The 20,127-nt window shown below is 39.1% G+C and overlaps 2 protein-coding genes across 2 annotated transcripts; both read left to right on the top strand.

The window, feature by feature from the left end:
- Positions 1 to 8,263: 8,263 nt before the first annotated feature.
- On the top strand, positions 8,264 to 9,211 carry LOC129554111 (olfactory receptor 5W2-like). The gene has a single exon (XM_055422744.2). The coding sequence runs from the start codon at positions 8,279 to 8,281 to the stop codon at positions 9,209 to 9,211; it is 933 nt and encodes a 310-aa protein (XP_055278719.2). The 5' UTR covers positions 8,264 to 8,278.
- A 9,830-nt stretch (positions 9,212 to 19,041) lies between these two features.
- On the top strand, positions 19,042 to 20,007 carry LOC148775721 (olfactory receptor 5W2-like). Its single transcript, XM_088843418.1, has one exon. It carries the CDS (start codon positions 19,042 to 19,044, stop codon positions 20,005 to 20,007), a length of 966 nt encoding a protein of 321 aa, XP_088699544.1.
- Positions 20,008 to 20,127: the final 120 nt, after the last annotated feature.

Here is a 20,127-nt window from a genome sequence, read left to right as displayed (position 1 = left end):
ACAGTGTATACATATTGTATGTATTTACAGTTTTTTGTAAGGTGCATAAAATTGTTGTGGACACTAAGATAATGTTCTTATAAAGACACATGCATTTGTTAATTGCACTACAAGTAAGAATCTATAACTTCTTGATATTTGACTATTACATCTGACTTTGATATGGCTTCCTGGAGGCTAAAACACTGAATCAGTTTGCTGAGAAAGCTAGGCTACAATCCCATCATATATTTGAAATATCATAAACTACTGAAGAACACTCTTATTTACATATTAAAATTGTAAAGTTGAAAGCCTCAGATGGTCTTAAATTTTCCAGCTGCCATTGTAAATTGTCCTTGTGTAAAAATATTTCAGAATGAAAAAATAAAGCCTATGAAATTCCTTTGTTATTCATGGTGGTATTTGTAAAACACTAAGAAGAGTTCTCATGGTAAAAACACAGTTTAATATAGCTAGTCTATAACATAAAAGGTTTATAGGTTTCTATTTCTGGTATATTTTATTAATTTACTCAAACTTGTTTTGAACTGTTGCTTATGAGGAGTAACATGGCAGAAAACATGGGCTGGAATGTATTAAAGTCAGATAAAATATGGTGTCAATGAGTGAGTGAAAGACATTCAGTCCTGTCTGACTCTTTGCCACCTCATGGACTAAACAGTCCATGGAATTCTCCAGGCCAGAATATTGGAGTGGGTAGCCGTTCCCTTCTCCAGGGGATCTTCCCAACCCAGGGATCAAACCCAGGGCTTCCGCATTGTGGCAAATTCTTTACCAGATGAGCCACAAGGGAATCCCATGGTTTCAATGTTTTGCCATTAATTATTGGTTTACTAATATAAAATGTTAGCACTATGTCTATCTCAATAGTCTTCATTCTTTTCCCGTTTAATCTTTCAACACCACTTTCTTCTCACACAACCAGTGCAATGTGTGATGGTAAATATCATTGTCCAAATGCAACTTATCAATGAGTGTGTCATGTGTTAATATTATAGTCATATATCTTGACCTCTTCCTTCATCCTTGCCACTGAAATAACGAAGTGTAAATATGGCAAAAACAATGCTAGATTTGGGTAAATGTCTAACACAGAGGACAGATAGAGGCATACTAATTGTGGGTTGCACAAGTATATTCATTATGAATCGTGCAGTAATAATGTTCAGTAGAGGGTCTGTGTCACAGTGAGAGGCAGCAACGTTGAACCTCCCTGGACATCTCTCTCCTTAGTTAGAAACATGCCATGGCCCAGACAGCAAGTCCACCCTAAATTTAACACATCACTCTTCCTTTCTGTCCCTCAGGTTCCCTGAAGTTAAATACAGGCCTCAGCTAGATTACTTCTAAGGTCCTTTCCAGCTGGTACAATCTGTCTCTACAAAATGTGACTCTGCCTCTGTATAAATTCACCCCCAGTACTGGAAAGGACTTGAAAATTGCAAAAACAGAAAAAAAGAATCACTTCATATTCAAACAAGAAATTGTTTGATACATGTAATCTGTTTAACCCAAAGTAGTGGTGACATGAAGCCATCTAAGTAGTATAAGTTTCAGAAGGGCAAATATTTTCAAATGTGACCCTTTTGTGTGTTCTGTTATTCAGATTCAGAAACTCATAGACTCATCACAAACGTTGATATGCAAATATTTAGCACTGAAGTAAATAAAACTTAAATAAAATGTTAGAAATTGTATCATGCAAGGAGATCCAGCCAGTTCATCCTCAAGGAAATCAGTCCTAAATATTCATTGGAAGGACTGATGCTGAATCTGAAACTTCAATACTTTGACCACCTGATGAGAAGAACTGACTCATTGAAAAAGACCCTGATGTTGGGAAAGGTTGAAGACAGGAGGAGAAGGGGATGACAAAGGATAAGATGTTTTGATGGCATCACCAATTTGATGAATGTGAGTTTGAGCAAGCTCCAGCCTTTGGTGATGGACAGGGAAGCCTGGCGTGCTGCAGTCCGTGGGGTCGCAAATGGTCAGACACGACTGAGTGACTGAACTGACTGACCAAATGGCAAAGTGTAAACAAGTGCAGTATCTGGTGAGGACATGAATCAGCTGTAGCTTTTACGCATTGACAATAGATTGAGAATTGCCACTGCACTTAGTAAACAACATGGCAGAGTCTCTTATTACCATAGAAAGGGAAAGTGAAGTCACTCAGTCGTGTCCGACTCTGGACCCCATGGACACCAGGCTCCTCCATCCATGGGATTTTCTAGGCAAGAATACTGGAGTGGGTTGCCATTTCCTTCTCCAGGGAATCTTCCCGACCCAGGGATCAAACCCAGGTCTCCCGCATTGTAGACAGACGCTTTACCGTCTGAGCCACCAGGGAAGTCCCTTATTATTGCTGGACATAAATGTTCTAGAACCCCAAAATACCTTTCCTACAATTATGCCCAAGAGTGAAGAATGAATACGTCCACTGAAATACATGTACAGAAATATCCACCATTGGGTTATTTGAAATTATGTAAAAACAGGACAAGTTCAAATTTGTTTCAACACATTAGATCATGACTTGACAAACTTTTCTTTGAAGCATTTGTGTGCGTGCTAAGTGGCTTCAGTTGTGTCTGACTCTTTGTGATTCCATGGACTGTAGCCCACCAGGCTCCTCTGTCCATGGGATCCTCCAGGCAAGGATACTGGAGTGGGTTGCCCTGACTTCCTTCAGGGAATCTTCCCAGCCCAGGGACCAAACTTCTGTCTCTTACGTCTCCTGCGTTGGCAGGTGGGTTCTTTACCACTAGCACCACCTGGGAAGCCCTTGAAGTATTTCATAGTGTATATTTTAGGGTTTTAGGCCATAAATTTTGGTCACAACTACACAGTTTTGCCCTGTATCACAAAAGCAGCTGTCCATAATATATTAATAAATGGTACGCCCCAGCTCCAATAAAACATGAGTCAGGTTCACTGACCCTTGATATAGATTAGATAAGCAACGTTCTCACAGTCTGTGTGTAATAAGGCTATACAAGAATGAGAATGAATGACTTCTGCATGTGATAACACAGAAAAATTTCACAAATATAACATTGACGGAAAAACCCAGACATGAAAGAGTAAAAGCGCTATCATTTCACCACTGTATACCTCAAAAATATACAAACTAACATATCACATTGCACATCATTGCTGATGGCTGCAGGGAGAATTTCTGGGAATCTAGCAATATGCCTTTTTTCTGGTTCTGGATGTAGGAATCATTCCATTTTTTAAAGTTTCCTTGCAGTATACATTTTTAGATTAAAATTTTCTATAGTTATGAATGCGTTCATGTTAAGTTGCTTCAGACATATCTGACTCTATGTGACCCTATAGACTGTAGCCTGCCCAGTTTCTCTGCCCAAGGGATTCTCCAGGCAAGAATACTGGAGTAGGCTGCCATGTCCTTCTCAAGGGGATCTTCCCAACCCACAGATCGAACCCTAGTCACTTATGACTTCTGCATTGGTAGGAGGATTCTTTACCACTAGAGCCACCTGGGAAACCCTTCTATGTGTATCAATTCAGCCACTCAGTCGTGTCCAACTCTTTGCGAATCCATGGACTCTAGCACACCAAGCCTCCCTCAGTTCAGTTCAGTCGCTCAGTCGTGTCCGACTCTTTGCAACCCCATGAATCACAGCACACCAGGCCTCCCTGTCCATCACCAGCTCCCGGAGTTCACCCAAACTCACGTCCATCGAGTCGGTGATGCCATCCAGCCATCTCATCCTTTGTCATCCCTTCTCTGCCTACCCTCAATCTTTCCTAGCATCAGGGCCTTTTCCAATGAGTCAGCTCTTCGCATTAGGTGGCTAAAGTATTGGAGTTTCAGCTTCAACATCAGTCCTTCCAGTGAACAGCCAGGACTGATCTCCTTTACGATGGGTTGGTTGGATCTCCATACAGTCCAAGGGACTCTCAAGAGTCTTCTCCAACAACACAGTTCAAATGCATCAATTCTTCATCACTCAGCTTTCTTTATAGTCCAACTCTCACATCCATACATGACCACTGGGAAAACCATAGCCTTGACTAGACGGACCATTGTTGGCAAAGTAATGTCTCTGCTTTTTAATATGCTGTCTAGGTTGCTCATACTTTCCTTCCAAGGAGTAAGTGTCTTTTAATTTCATGGCTGCAATCACCATCTGCAGTGATTTTGGAGCCAAAAAATTCAAGTCTGCCACTGTTTCCACCGTTTCCCCATCTGTTTGCCATGAAGTGATGGGACCAGATGCCATGATCTTAGTTTTCTGAATGTTGAGCTTTAAGCCAACTTTTTCACTCTCTTTCACTTTTATCAAGAGGTTTTTCGTTCTTCTTCACTTTCTGCCATAAGGGTGGTATCATCTGCATATCTGAGATTATTGGTATTTCTCCTAGCAATCTTGATTCCAACTTGTGCTTCTTCCAGCCCAGCATTTCTCATGATGTACTCTGCTTATAAAGTAAATAAGCAAGATGGCAATATACAGCCTTGACATACTCCTTTCCCAATTTGGAACCAGTCTGTTGTTCCATGTCCAGTTCTAACTGTTGCTTCCTGACCTGCATACAGGTTTCTCAAGAGGCAGGTCAGGTGGTCTGGTATTCCCATCTCTTTCAGAATTTTCCAGTTTATTGTGATCACAGGCTTTGGCACAGTCAATAAAATAGAAATAGATGTTTTTCTGGAACTCTCTTGCTTTTTCGATGATCCAGTGGATGTTAGCAATTTGATCTCTGGTTCATCTGCCTTTTCCGAAAACAGCTTGAACATCTGGAAGTTCACGGTTCAAGTATTGCTGAAGCCAGGCTTGCAGGCTAATGATTACACAAAGCAACTCATCTTGCTCAAGGGTGTGTTTTTCCTTAAGCTCTGTACTAATGATTATGTAACAAAATGTATCTTGCTTAAGGACATGTTTCTCCTTCTTAACAAGAACATTCTGACTAATCTTGCTGTTTAAAACCTATGGGATTGGGTCTGGTAAGACCTTTCTATTGCAGTTTTAATCCTGTTAATTTAAAATGTATATTGGGGAAATGGGTTTGGTAAAAGCATATAAGGGTTTGATAAGACTAGTTGAGTGGGACACTCTCTGCCCGCTTCTGATGTCTATGTCAGAAGCCTTCTCTGTCTGTTTTCACTGCATTGAAACTTCTGCCACACAAGAGCTCTGAGTGATCAAGCCTGGTCCCTGGTCCTGAAGCTAAATCTTCTTTGGAGATCACAAATCCAACATTGTTCACTGTAAGTTATCAGTATGAGATTGAAGGATGTGAATAAACTAATATGGTTTTGAAGGCTGCCTTGAAAGGCAACGTTGACATAAATGTTCAGTTCAGTTCAGTTCAGTCGCTCAGTCGTGTCCGACTCTCCGCGACCCCATGAATCACAGCACGCCAGGCCTCCCTGTCCATCACCAACTCCCGGAGTTCACTCAAACTCATGTCCACAGAGTCGGTGATGCCATCCAGCCATCTCATTCTCCGTCGTCCCCTTCTCCTCCTGCCCCCAACCTTTCCCAGCATCAGAGTCTTTTCCAGTGAGTCAACTTGTCGCATGAGGTGGCCAAAGTAAAACATCATTATTCATAATAGATAAAGAGTAGAGACAAGCCAACATTCATCTGTCTGAAGAATGGATCTATAAAACGTGCTGTATCTATAAAATGCAATATTGTGTCATTTAATGAAACAGAATTCCAATGAGTTCAGCAACATGACTTAACTTTAAAGACATTTAAATGAAGAAAAGAAACCTGACAGGAGACACACACACATAGACACACATTATTTCATGATGCTTTTTATGTGAGATGCCAGAATATGCAATTAGTTAGACTCAGAAAGCAGATGAGTGGTTGCCAGAGCTGGGGAAGGGAAGAAGAGGTAGTGACAGACATTAGGATGACTGCCTTATTGATGCCAGTGTTCCAGAAGGAGATAATGGTGGTGGTTGAGCAACCTTGAAAATATGTTCAAACTCAAAGAACTATTTATATGAAAAGAGTGAATTTTATGGTGTGTGTGTGTGTATATATATAACATTTAAATAAAAATAATTATTTATAATATATAAATATATTTATATATTTATAAATATATAAATTCAAAGTGTAGTAATATCTCCACATGAGGTAGTTAACGAGAATGCTGCAGAAACACAATGAACAATCCAAAGAATCTGGAAAAGAGGGGTCTGTTTGGTTTTCGTTGGATTTCCTCTGACTAGAGGAGAATATTGATGGAGGTGTCAACTACAAATTAGCACGTGCCAAAAATCTTTGCCAACAACTAAACAACAACAAGGTGTTTGCCATCTGCCTGTGTGGGACTGAACCCTGCGCTGCAGCTGTTGATGACCTGTGACACCCCCTGAGGGGAATTCAGGGTGGGCAGCGAGGCACCCCAGGGAAACTGGTGGAACAGGTCTTTAGATAGATATTTTCAGGAGCTGATTTATGATCAAATCCTTGCATCCCTTCATATCAGAAAATCACTAAAGCCCTTCACAGAGGCATTAGCTCCTTGTGACCCCAGAAAACCTTTTGTAAAATAAGCCCTTGATTGCATGGAACCCCCCCTTCATCAAAATTTCATACATTGACCTTCTCCCCATGCCTCTTTGGAGAAATCTCTCAGAGCTACCTGAGATGCTATCTCCCAGGCTGCAGTCCTCATTTTGCCCCAAATAAAATCTAACTCACAACTCAAGTTGTGCGTCTTTTAGAGCAGGTAGAGGGTAACTGTGAGGAGCTCCTTAAATGCCTCGTGCAGACTTCTTCACACCGTAGATTAATTTGGTGACAATATTGAAGCATAAAAGTTCAGACCTTACTGAGCTGTTTCTGAATTCACAGGGGGATACACAGAAGCAGAAATAAATTTAATGATGTGTTTGCGTATTGTCAAAACCTAGACCCACTAGCACAGGGATTTCAGGCCCAGCGTGCCTGGTGAAATAAAAGCCTATCTGCTTATTCAGCTACCCAAGACCTGCTCATCTCAGGTAAGGTTTCCAGGTAATGATTTCAAGACTCTAGAACAAATAGCTACTGTTTGGGGAAAATAAATTTGTAAGTAAAACATTTTATGCCTGCATACTCATTTAAATAAATTATATAATTTAATGCCCAGAAATAATATTTTCTTCTCAGAACTGTCAGGATCTGCTTGTACTTATTAGCATCCATAATATGACTGTTAATTTATTTTGATGTTGACTCACAGGAAAACATTCACTTCTTTTATCATCAGAATAGTATATAGATAAATCTAACGGTTTTGTTTTTATTGTTAGTTTTACCTTATTTAAAAAGTAATGTAGGTGGCACTTTAAAAATTAAAATGTGCAAATTCATCTTCATGTATTCACATGTCATAAGGTCTAAAGAAAAGCTCCTCATCTATATTCTATCTTATACACATTGGAGACATGTAATGGACTGTCCAACATGACACACATGACACACACATTAGACAGAGAAACCGATGTATCTCACAAGCATGTATTGTCACTAAACCTGTTTCCACTTGGATGCTATGAAAGTCCATTCAAAATCCAAAGAGATACAGCAATATGTTAAATCCTGCTTCTACCTTTCCTTTTAGCTCTTCTCTTTGACTGTTCTAGAGACTCCATCTTTGGCAACAGACACTCCAAAAACTATCAAGAGACAAGGTGATATTAATTATCGCATGTCTCACTAAATACTAAAGACTAGTATCAATAACATAATTATTTTCATTGTTATTAGTGTATGTTGTAATAACTTATTCCAATACTAATACATAAACGTCCTAAATTGTTCTTTGAGTGACATTAAAATTGTAATCACGTTTTGTATGCATGGAAATTTTTCAAGCATAGAAAATACAAGTCTCTGTTATAGCCTGGTGTTTCTAACATTGCTTTTTTTTTCACATTGTTTTGAAGACATAATGAGACATTATTTCATCTAAATACTCTTCTTGAAACAAGAAAGGTTATGCTCAGAGTAATTAGTTTGTAGATTGTAACATACCTGGGGAACAACATGTAGATTTAGAACAGATTTCTCAACTGCCTATGTCACATATTCATATAATTATCAGGTAGAGAGCAATGCCTCTTTAAAGACTGACTATGCACTAAGTCGTTTTCTGAGTACAAAATGAAAATTGCAGAAGTAAATTGTGTTCTTCCTTACAGATATGCTGTAAACGTCCAGAAGTGCTACCCGTGTCTGTATCTTTTTCTTGATCATTTCCTCAAGAATTTAAAGAAAAGCGTATAAGAATGGAAAGAGGAAATTGCTCATCCTTAACTGAATTCGTACTTTCAGGGATTACTGATGACTCTGGGATTAAAGTAACCCTATTTATCCTGTTTTTTCTTGTCTATCTCATTAACTTCCTGGCAAATCTTGGAATGATTATTTTAATTAGGTTGGACCCTCAGCTGCACACGCCCATGTACTTTTTCCTCAGCCATTTCTCCTTCTGTGACCTCTGCTATTCCACAGCCATTGGTCCCAAGATGTTGATAGACCTTTTAGCCAAAAACAAATCAATCCCTTTCTATGGCTGTGCTCTGCAATTCTTGGTTTTCTGTATCTTTGCAGATTCTGAGTGTCTCCTGCTGGCAGTCATGGCCTATGACCGGTACAAGGCCATCAGCAGCCCCTTGGTCTATGCGGTCAGCATGTCCAGTGGGGTGTGCTCCCTGCTCATGGCCGGGGTTTATATGATGGGGATGACAGATGCTCTGATACACACGACATTAGCATTCCGCTTATGCTTTTGTGGATCAAATGAGATTAACCATTTCTTCTGTGACTTACCCCCACTCTACCTTCTCTCCTGCTCTGATACCCGGGTCAATGAGTTGGCATTATTCACTGTTTTTGGTTTTATTGAATTAAGTTCCATTTCAGGAGTCCTTGTTTCTTATTGTTACATCATTGTAGCAGTCTTGAAAATCCACTCTACAGAAGGGAGGCTCAAAGCTTTCTCCACCTGCACCTCCCATCTAACTGCTGTGGCAATTTTCCAGGGAACTATACTTTTCATATATTTCCGACCCAGTTCTTCCCACACTCTAGATCAAGACAAAATTACCTCATTGTTTTACACCCTTGTGATTCCCATGTTAAACCCTCTGATCTATAGCCTACGGAACAAGGATGTCAAAGATGCCCTAGAAAAGCTAAAAAATAAAAGATGGTTTTAAATATTTATATTTGGCATATGTGCAGCCATGCATTTTATTTATAGCATAAATAAATTATTTACTGTAAAATTATTTTGAATGTTACAAGAAAAACAAAGATGTCTGCAATAATTTACTAAAGCTCAATTTTAAGAAATTTTACATACTTCATTAAATGTCTTAAATTTATAAATAATATCCCCTCTATTTAGAAAGTTTTTCAACCTTTCTAGTTTTGCTAAATTTTTGTCCATTCTTTCATTCAAATATCAATTCACTGTTTTTATAGTACATTATGTGTTTACTAAATGAAGTCTGAGCATTTAAGTGTTTTGTATTCCATGACACTTTGAATAGTTTCTATACTAATAAATCTTATTATCTGTTTGAAGTAACCAACATTAATTATGTAAATACCAAATAATTCATACTAACCTCAATATCATAATGAAGTAAAAACAATAGGTAATAAATATAAATAAAATCCTAAATCTAGTCTTTTTTTTTTTCCAAAGGCTTCTCCTTCCAAAGGAGATTAGAGTGTAAAACAGAAATAATGCATGTTGTGATAGCAGAAGCTAGCAGGCAGAAGGCCTGACAATTATAGAGGTCTTAAGGTGGACAAGGCCATGACTTTTTAGAAGTATTTTTAAGGAAGGAAAAAAGTTAATTCAACCCTCCTAGTACATGTTGGCAGATCAAATAACTAAATTTATATGAAAGAGATTAACAAGAGGAAAAAAAAATGTTTACTTACATACATAGATAGAATCCACATAACATGAGGGATTCCAAAGATAGGTAGAAGAAGGTATATATAATCTCATTTTATCTTTACATTTTGACCGTATATAACTTTGACAAAGGAGAAAGTGGTAGGAGTCTGAAAATGAAAAGGAATGGAAGGCCATTCACCAGGAGGTGAATAGAGCAAATGTTTGGTAGACAAATGTTTCCTGGGATGCACAGAAACATTGATTCATAGAGAGAAAGTATAACAGAATTTTTTAACTTCCTCCCTGTCTAAGAGACCTAATTCATACTACTCTGTAGTCCCCATCTGTGATAATAGATCCTTCTTTGAAGCATGAGATCTATCTAAATTATTTTAGACAGCTAAGGCAAGTTAAAAAGAAAAAACCTTTCTGTGTCACTTGCATCTTAAAATATTCAGCCTACCCACAAGAACTGCTGCCCACTACCTTTCTGACCCTACCCCCACTGGCTCCCTTTCCCTGCAGCCAGTACCAGCTCCTTCCCTGCTGACCTCCAATCTAGGCATGTAGATTCCTATCATGGCCTCCACACTGCTCCTTTTTTCACCCAGGTAATACCTAGAATGATCTCTTGTATATAAAAAGTCAGCATTCAAGAAATATGCATGGAATGAATGATGAATAACCATAAAATGGGGAGAGCCATAATGCCATAGGATTCTCGTGGAATTTAATAAGAAAATATATGTGAAGTGATTAAAATAGAAGTATTTAGCACACAAAAAAATACTCAGCTCAGTATAGTTGTCCTACTGAAGAGCCATATTTTGGGGTGGCAAATTTTGCTCTCCTATAGAATCATAGTTTTGAAAACATAGATAAACCTCAAGGGCATTATGTTAAGTGAAATAAGTCAGAGAAAGTAAAGACAAATATTGTATATTATCCTTAATATGGAAAAAGTTGAATTCAAAGAACTTGAGTGAACTCAAAGAACCCTCCATGGGCTAGAGGAGTTGGGGGAAGGGAATATTGATGTTGATCAGATGGTTCAGAGTTCCTGTTGTAACAGGAATAGTTTCTGGGGACTTAAGGCACAATGCAATGACTATAATTGACAATGCTATTTTGTACACTTGAAATTTGCTCAGAAAATATATCTTAAATTTTCCCAACACAATCAAAAAGTGAAAACTATGTGAGGTTTGCTGTTGTTGTTTAGTACCTAAATTGTGTCCAACTCTTTTATGACCCTGTGGACTATACCCCGCCAGGCTACCCTGTTCCTGTGATTTCCCAGGCAAGAATACTGGAGTGGGTTGCCATTACCTTCTCCAGGACATCTTCCCGATGCAGGGATTGAACATGCACCTCCCGCATTGACAGGCAGTTTTCTTCACCACTGAGCCACCAGAAAAGCCCATATGAGGTAATAGATCTGTTTATTAACCTTATAGCTGTTAACATTTCACATAGTATTATCAAAATATATGTTATCCACCTTAAGGAAAACGATGATGTCAATTACATATTAATAAAACTGGGGGGGTAAAAAAGTACAAATGGTTAGGTTATAAAGAGCAATGGAAAGTGCCTTGAAAAAATATATCATTGTGCATTAATTATCCATAATCACCACTTCTGTCATCCCTTCATGTTGAACAATGCCTTTATTCACCTACAGGCCCTTCTGATCTTTCCTACAGCAGCAAGGAAACTTAGTGTACTTGGGAAAAAATGCAACGCACTAAAATCTGTGTCACAATACTGAATTTTTTAGGGACAGACGACTATTCTAAGAACGTGACCTTTCGGGTGGACACTTGCTTCAGTACTATTGTTCCAGTGTTATCAATTAGTGTTGTGTTAGTCACTCGTCGTGTCCGACTCTTTGCATCCCTACGGACTGTAACTCACCAGGCTCCACTGTCCAAGGAATTCTCCAGGCAAGAATACTGGGGTGGGTAGCCATTCCCTTCTCCAGGAGGTTTTTCCAACCCAGGGATCAAACTCCAGTCTCCTGCATTGCACAGGGATTCTTTATTGCCTTAACCACCACGGAAGACATCAGGGGTACCTGCTGCTGCTGCTGCTAAGTCACTTCAGTTGTGTCCGACTCTGTGTGACCCCATGGATGGCAGCCCACCAGGCTCCCCCGTCCCTGGGATTCTCCAGGCAAGAACACTGGAGTGGGTTGCCATTTCCTTCTCCAGGGGTACCTAGAAATCCATAAATATAGAAGAATTATTGTTGCTTGCTTGAATCTATTGTATAGAATTTCTCCTAAAAACATTTTTTCTAGCTATTAAAGAACTCATTCTTCATGAGACCAGAAATCCATTGAGAGCTAAACTAGGTTACATAGTTTGTAATAATAGTGTAGTTTCAAAGACTCAGTTTTAAATCATTGAAGGGAAGAGAGTCTACATGATCTGAAGGAGAAGCCTTGTTTAAGAAGCTAAAGTTATGTCTTGGTTAAACAAAATGTAACTGGAGGGACTTTTGTATCCCTGAAGACTCAGAAAAATCCTGACAGAATACTAATTTGAAAGGAATCAGAAGACAGAAACAAGGAAAACTTGACATCCTCAAAATGTGTACCAGAGAAGTCAGCAGTGGTATTAAAGAACTTGAGTAACAGAAATGCATGTTTCTTGAATTTAATTAATGCACGATGATTAGCAATTAGTTACATGGTTTGAGCTTTGTCTCAAGAATATTCCCCACAAGAATGCACTTTGGTATCTTAGTATTGGGATCATCACACAAATGAAATATAGAATCCGTCACAATTCATCAGTAGGAATCCCTTTTTTCAAATTTAGGAATGTATCAATTTTGGTGGCTTTAGTCTCATGAGCATTCTATCTTTATGGAAAGCATTGGAGGGAGAGAGCAGCAAACCAGCAAGCAGAAGAAGCAGACAATGATGGCAAGCAAATGTAGAGAAATCCTGTGCACCTCCGAGTGGCCAGGGCAGATTTCTGAATAAATAGGAAAGCCCCTGAAGTCTTTCAGGCATAATCTAGTGTGTGCCTGACACATCTTGCTTAATGTCCTTTACAATTAATTAGATAACATACTAGATATGTGGTATTTTTTACTAGTAACATAGAGAGTATACAACAATTCCAAAATGTTTTCTTGTTGTCCCTCAGACCACTTCTAAGGATTTCCATAAAGAGACCCTGGATATGAGAAATTATATAAGCATACAATCATTGATTTTAGAGTTTATCATATAGATAACTGAATATACATTTTTGTATTAAACAGTACCTCTTTCCACTAAATTAACATTGAAAATAGCAACATAAATATGAACAGCTGTACGTAAACCAGTAAATGAATGAAATAAACGAATATACATCAGAGGAAAGGAATATTCAGAATATTCTGTTCAGAATATTTTACATGCAAATGTGTTTATTAAGGTCTTTTTTATGTTTAAAATCTGAGTTTATACAAGAATACATGGTCCTCTCTGAGCAGTGTGAGTCACATTGGATTTTCCTATCTTTATACAGAATTTGTAATTGTCACAATAAATTTAATGGGTGTGCATATGTGTGTATTTTGCATCTCTGTGTTTTCACTATTATGGAATTAAAACAGTGAGCCTTTGTTGGAGTTGGTTAAGTGTATGTGATAAATGTTGGATGAGTGGGAAATTTTAATCAAGTATAGGACTGAACTCTGAAGAGATAGGGACAAAAGAATAATAGGAAAAAAATCTATATTTCTGTCTCAGTGCTCCCACATGTGAAACCGTGTTGTGCTCGGTTGCTCAGTGTATCCTAATCTTTGTGACTCCATGGACGGTAACCCACCAGGCTCCTCTGCCCATGGAATTTTTCAGGCAAGAATACTGGGGTGGTTGCCATTTCCTGCTCCAGGGGATTTTTCCCACCCAGGGACCTTTCCCACATCTCTCGTGCCTTCTTCTGTATTGGCGGGTGAATTCTTTACCACTAGCAAATTTGTCACATATTTCTGAGAACAAAATAGTTGAAAAATCCAGAGCTCAGACACAGACAGAAATATGCCTTGAATTATTCCGGAGACAAGACTGAATGTGTTGGAAGATAGAACCACACCCAAGAAAACATCACAAGTTTAGTCACATTTACTAATATTTTGCAGTATGTGTTTCTTAGATATATTTTACTTTTTCTCAGTTGTTTTTTTTTTCTTTTCTTGTCACTAAAATAAAATGTTCAACCCTAGTAAACAAAGTTGCATCATGTATTTTGGAGAAAATCTCAATTCAGTTCAGTTCAGTTGCTCAGTTGTGTCCAACTCACTGCGACCCCATGAATCACAGCACCCCAGGCCTCCCTGTCCATCACCAATTCCCAGAGTTCACCCATACTCAAGTCCATTGAGTCGGTGATGCCATCTAACCATCTCATCCTCTGTCATCCCCTTCGCCTTCTGCCTTCAATCTTTACCAGCATCAGGGTCTTTTCAAAAGAGTCAGCTCTTCGCATGAGGTGGCCAAAGTATTGGAGTCTCAGCTTCACCATCAGTCCTTCCAATGAACACCCAGGAATGATCTCCTTTAGGATGGACCGGTTGGATCTCCTTGCAGTCCAAGGGACTCTCAAGAGTCTTCTCCAACACCACAGTTCAAAAGCATCAATTCTTCGGCGCTCAGCTTTCTTTAGGAGAAGGCAATGGCAACCCACTTCAGTACTCTTGCCTGGAAAAGTCCGTGGACAGAGGAGCCCAGTAGGCCGCAGTTCATGGAGTCACTAAGAGTCAGACACGACTGAGTGACTTCACTTTCACTTTTCATTTTCATGCATGGGAGAAAGAAATGACAACCCACTCCAGTGTTCTTGTCTGGAGAATCCCAGGGACAGGGGAGCCTGGTGGGCTGCCGTCTATGGGGTCGCACAGAGTCAGACACAACTGAAGTGACTTAGCAGCAGCAGTTTATATGTCAATCCCAATCTTCCAATTTATCCCTCCCTCACATTACCCAGACATGTCAGACATGACTGAAGTGACTTAGCAGCAGCAGCAGCAGCAGCTTTCTTTATAGTCCAACACTCACATCCATACATAACTACTGGAAAAACCATAGCCTTGACTAGATGGACCTTTGTCAACAAAGTAATGTCTCTGCTTTTTAATATGCTGTCTAGGTTGGTCATAGCTTTCCTTCCAAGGAGTAAGGGGCTTTTAATTTCATGGCTGCAGTCACCATCTGCAGTGATTTTGGAGCCCAAAAATTAAAGGCTGCCACTGTTTCCACTGTTTCCCCATCTATTTGCCATGAAGTGATGGGACTGGATGCCATGATCTTAGTTTTCTGAATGTTGAGCTTTAAGCCAACTTTTTCACTCTCTTCTTTTACTTTCAGCAAGAGGCTCTTTAGTTCTTCTTCACTTAGTTAGCTACCTGAATATAATGTATCTGAATATAATCTGAATATAATGTATCTGTATTGGCACCACTCATTAGCTATAGAGTTAGTAAAATGATTGTTAAGGTGACAAGTTCATTTGTTAAGTCGTTTCTGACTCTGCGACCCCATGTAGTGCAGCACAACAGGCTTCCCTGTCTATCACCAACTCCCGGAATTTACTCAAACTCATGTCCATAGAGAGAAGGCAATGGCACCCTACTCCAGTACTCTTGCCTGGAAAATCCCATGGGCAGAGAAGCCTGGTGGCTGCGGTCCACGGGGTTGTTAAGATTCGGACACGACTGAGTGACTTCACTTTCACTTTTCATTTTCATGCATTGGAGAAGGAAATGGCAACCCACTCCAGTGTTCTTGCCTAGAGAATCCCATGGATGGGGGAGCCTCGTGGGCTGCCGTCTATGGGGTCACACAGAGGCAAAAACGACTGAAGTGACTTAGCAGCAGCAGCAGCGTGTCCGAATCAGTGATGTCATCCAACCATCTCATCCTCTGTCATCCCCTTCTCCTCCTGCCTTCAATTTTTCCCAGCATCAGTCTTTTCTAGTGAGTCGTTTCTTCTCATCAGGTGGCCAAAGGACTGGAGTTCCAGTTTCAGTATCAGTCCTTCCAATAAATAGCCAGGACTGATTTCCCTTAGGATTGACTGGTTGGATCTCCTTGCGGTCCAAGTGTCTCTCAAGAGTCTTCTCCAACACCACAGTTCAAAAGCATCAATTTTCTGGTGCTCAACTTCCTTTATAGGCCAACTCTCACATCCATACATGACTGCTGGAAAAACCATAGCTTTGATAAGACAGACTGTTGTCAGCAATGTAATGTCTCTGCTTTTTAATATGCTATCTAGGTTAGTCATAGGTTTTCTTCCACAGTGCAAGCATCTTTTAATTTCATGGCTGTAGTCACCTTCTGCAGTGATTTTGAAACCTAAGAGGACTTAAATGCATCATCAATTCTCTTTAATACACATATCTTGTTTTTGGCAGAAAGTGAAGAGGAACTCAAAAGCCTCTTGATGAAACTGAAAGAGGAGAGTGAAAAGTTTGGCTTGAAACTCAACATTCAGAAAACAAAGATCATAGCATCTGGTCCCATCACTTCATGGGAAATAGATGGGGAAACAGTGGAAACAGTGTCAGACTTTATTTTGGGGGGCTCCAAAATCACTTCAGATGCTGATTGCAGCCAGGAAATTAAAAGACGCTTACTCCTTGGAAGGAAAGTTATGACCAACCTGGATAGCATATTAAAAAGCAGAGACATTACTTGGCCAACCAAGGTCTGTCTAGTCAAGGCTATGGTTTTTCCTGTGGTCATGTATGGATGTGAGAGTTGGACTGTGAAGAAAGCTGATCACCGAAGAATTGATGCTTTTGAACTGTAGTGTTGGAGAAGACTCTTGGGAGTCCCTTGGACTGCAAGGAGATCCAACCAGTCCATTCTGAAGGAGATCAAACCTGGGTGTTCATTGGAAGGACTGATGCTAAAGCTGAAACTGCAATACTTTGGCCACCTCATGCAACGAGTTGACCAGTGGAAAAGAGTCTGATGCTGGGAGTGATTGGGGGTGGGAGGAGACGGGGATGACAGGGAATGAGATGGCTGGATGGCATCACCGACTCGATGGACATGAGTTTGAGTGAACTCCGGGAGTTGGTGATGGACAGGGAGGCCTGGCGTGCTGTGATTCATGGGGTTGGAAAGAGTCGGACACGACTGAGCGACTGAACTGAACTGAATAAGAGAGGAAATTATGAGTCGTAAAAAGGCTTTAACACCTCAGTCAGTCTTTGTTCTAAGAAGATATAGTGCGGGTATAATATAAGCGCATTTTCCCCACTCTTCATTTCTAACGTTTATTAGTGGAATCCAAGTATCCCCACAAACTACATCAAATCATTGCATTAATCAAAAAGAATTGATTTTATGTAACTGATTATTTGAATCTGTTGGCTTTCCATGCATTGCTTTGATAGTTCTTCATATCCTTTTATTACTGGAAATATCCCTAAATGACATGGGGAAGGTGAATATTTCAAACAAAATGAATCATAGGAAGGTGCAGATTACTAAGGGGGGAAATCTTGTAATTCATCAGATCTCTGCTTTGACTAGGTGAGGAGGGTTTAGATTCAGTGTATCTGTGTGGCTTGAAATAAACATAATCTGTATTTTTCTGTCAGATCAATATGTTGACAATAGTGAAGAAATAAAGCTTCATTTTTGGAAAGGTTGTTACTGTTTTCACAGGGGAAAATGAAGATAAGAAAATATAATTACCCAAATGTTAGCAAAGACTGAGCCAGAGGGTGGAGGCTTCAGAGACTTCAGTCCCAAATGCTACCTGGCAAGATAAAAAGCTAGCTATTTATTTTTTAGACATCAGCAGCAAGGACAGAAAGACCGGCTCATTCCAGGTATGTTCTTGAGTCTCCAGACTTAAGAATATAGGATAAAAACTTAACATTAGAAAATGAGAGATTTAGCAATTAATTATTTATGCCTACAAGTTCAATATAATAAATCCATGAGTTTAAAAGTCAGAAAGTATTTTCCTTTCAGAACTGGAAGAATCCGTCTCTAGCATCTATAAAATGATTGTTTATTTTCTTTTAATTTAGATTCATAGGAAAGCCTTTACTCTTTGTCACTGAGGAAGTATATGCATACATTTTAGTGTTTTTTTTAATTTTATTTCAAAAATAATATAGGTAGAACACTCTAAATAGCAATATGTGCAAACTTAACTCCATGTAAATCATATGCCAATATATACTTAAAGAAAATCTCTCACCAATATGCTAATTCTTATATCAACAGAGACATGCAGACATGACACATGCAAATACATACACACAGGAGGACACTCTATATCAGAAATGTTTATTATACCTCATTTCTTTTTCTTTTTAATATAAAAGTCAATTAAAATCAAAGAGACACAAATGTGTGTGTTAAATTCTGTCGTTTTCACTTCTTTGTATCCTTTTTCTTTGGCTGGTCAAGGGATCCATCCTCTGGCACCAGGACGCTGCAGAGATCAATAAAGAGAACAGCAGCAAAGCAGCAACACATTTGTATAGTAAAGGTCAATAATGCTTATTTTATGTCTACCAAATTGTGAAGGTAACAGACCGGGACGGTAACACAGCAATTTTCATTATGAATAGTTGCTGATATGCTCTAGAATGTATAGAAAATCATTTCAAATCAACATTATCTGAGCTGTTTTTTGAGAAACAACAATGGTAACAAATTTTTGTGTCCAAATGACTATTTCCAGAGATGGAAAATGCTTAATCCTATAACTGACAGCCAGGTCTCTCAAACACTGGTGTCTCTTCTATGGTATTTTGAACAGAAAATAAGACACTAATTCTTCCAATTATACCTCCAGAGATAAGAAAGCAAAATCCTAGGAAAATGAAAAACTCATAGAGTTTTATCTACATCATAATGACATGCAGACTTAGATAAAAACTTTTTCAATGTGTAATGCAGTTTTGTGTTTGTTTTTATTTTTCCAGGTAGGTAACAATGTTCCTTCAAAAAGTAGGTACATGATTGGGCAATTTTCTGAGTATAAAATGACATTTACACAAAAAGACTATTCTCTCCTTTACAGATATTTTGCAGATGTCCATACATTTATATATACTTTTCCTCATCATTTTGTCAAAAATTTAGATAAGAAAAATTAAAGAATGGAGAAAGAAAATTGCTCTTCTGTGACTGAATTCATTTTCTTGGGGATTACCAGTGATCTGGAAGTGAAAGTGACCTTATTTGCCATGTTCCTAGTTGTTTATCTCGTTAATCTTCTGGGAAATCTTGGAATGATAATTTTGATTAGAATGGATCCCCAGCTGCAAACGCCAATGTACTTTTTCCTCAGCCACCTCTCCTTCTGTGACCTCTGCTATTCTACAGCAATTGGGCCCAGGATGCTGGCTGACCTTTTGGCCAAGAACAAACCAATCCCCTTCTATGGCTGTGCCCTACAGTTCTTGATTGCCTGTACCTTTGCAGATTCTGAGTGTCTCCTGCTGGCAGTCATGGCCTATGACCGCTACAAGGCCGTCAGCAGCCCCTTGCTCTATGCGGTCAGCATGTCTGGTGGGGTGTGCTCCCTGCTCATGGCCGGGGTTTACCTGGTGGGGATGACAGATGCTCTCATACACACGACATTAGCATTCCACTTATGCTTCTGTGGGTCAAATGAGATTAACCACTTCTTCTGTGACTTACCTCCACTCTACCTTCTTTCCTGCTCTGATACACAGGTCAATGAATTGACAGTATTTATTGTTTTTGGCTTTATTGAATTGAGCTCAATTTCAGGAGTTCTTGTCTCTTACTGTTATATCATCTTAGCAGTCTCAAAGATCCATTCTGCTGAGGGGAGGTTCAAAGTTTTCTCCACCTGTGCCTCCCACCTAACTGCTGTGGCAATTTTCCAGGGAACTATGCTTTTTATGTACTTTAGGCCAAGTTCAATATACTCTTTAGATCAAGACAAAATGACCTCATTGTTTTATACCCTTATTATCCCCATGTTAAATCCTCTGATTTATAGTCTACGGAACAAGGATGTGAAAAATGCCCTAGGAAAAATAAAAAATAAAAGATGGTTTCAAAGATGTATATCACACATATGCGCACACATATAGCAGTTATTATTTTTGCAAAATTAAATGGTATAACACATGAGAAATTTAATTTTATCAAATTATTTAATAAATGAGTATCGATGCTAAAGTTCAGCCATAGGAAATTGTTGGAGTTTTCAA

This window comes from Moschus berezovskii, chromosome 14 (assembly GCF_049115385.1).
Source record: "Moschus berezovskii isolate FMDL1 chromosome 14, NW_MosBer_1.0, whole genome shotgun sequence".
NCBI lineage: Eukaryota > Metazoa > Chordata > Mammalia > Artiodactyla > Moschidae > Moschus > Moschus berezovskii.
The sequence above is the reverse complement of the archived record's forward strand: the minus strand, read 5'-3'. Positions and strand labels throughout refer to the sequence as shown.

What these genes read in the sequence shown, in the direction of transcription:
- LOC148775721 (XM_088843418.1), top strand. Translation starts at nt 19,042, where the DNA reads ATGGAGAAAGAAAATTGCTCTTCTGTGACTGAATTCATTTTCTTGGGG.
- LOC129554111 (XM_055422744.2), top strand. Translation starts at nt 8,279, where the DNA reads ATGGAAAGAGGAAATTGCTCATCCTTAACTGAATTCGTACTTTCAGGG.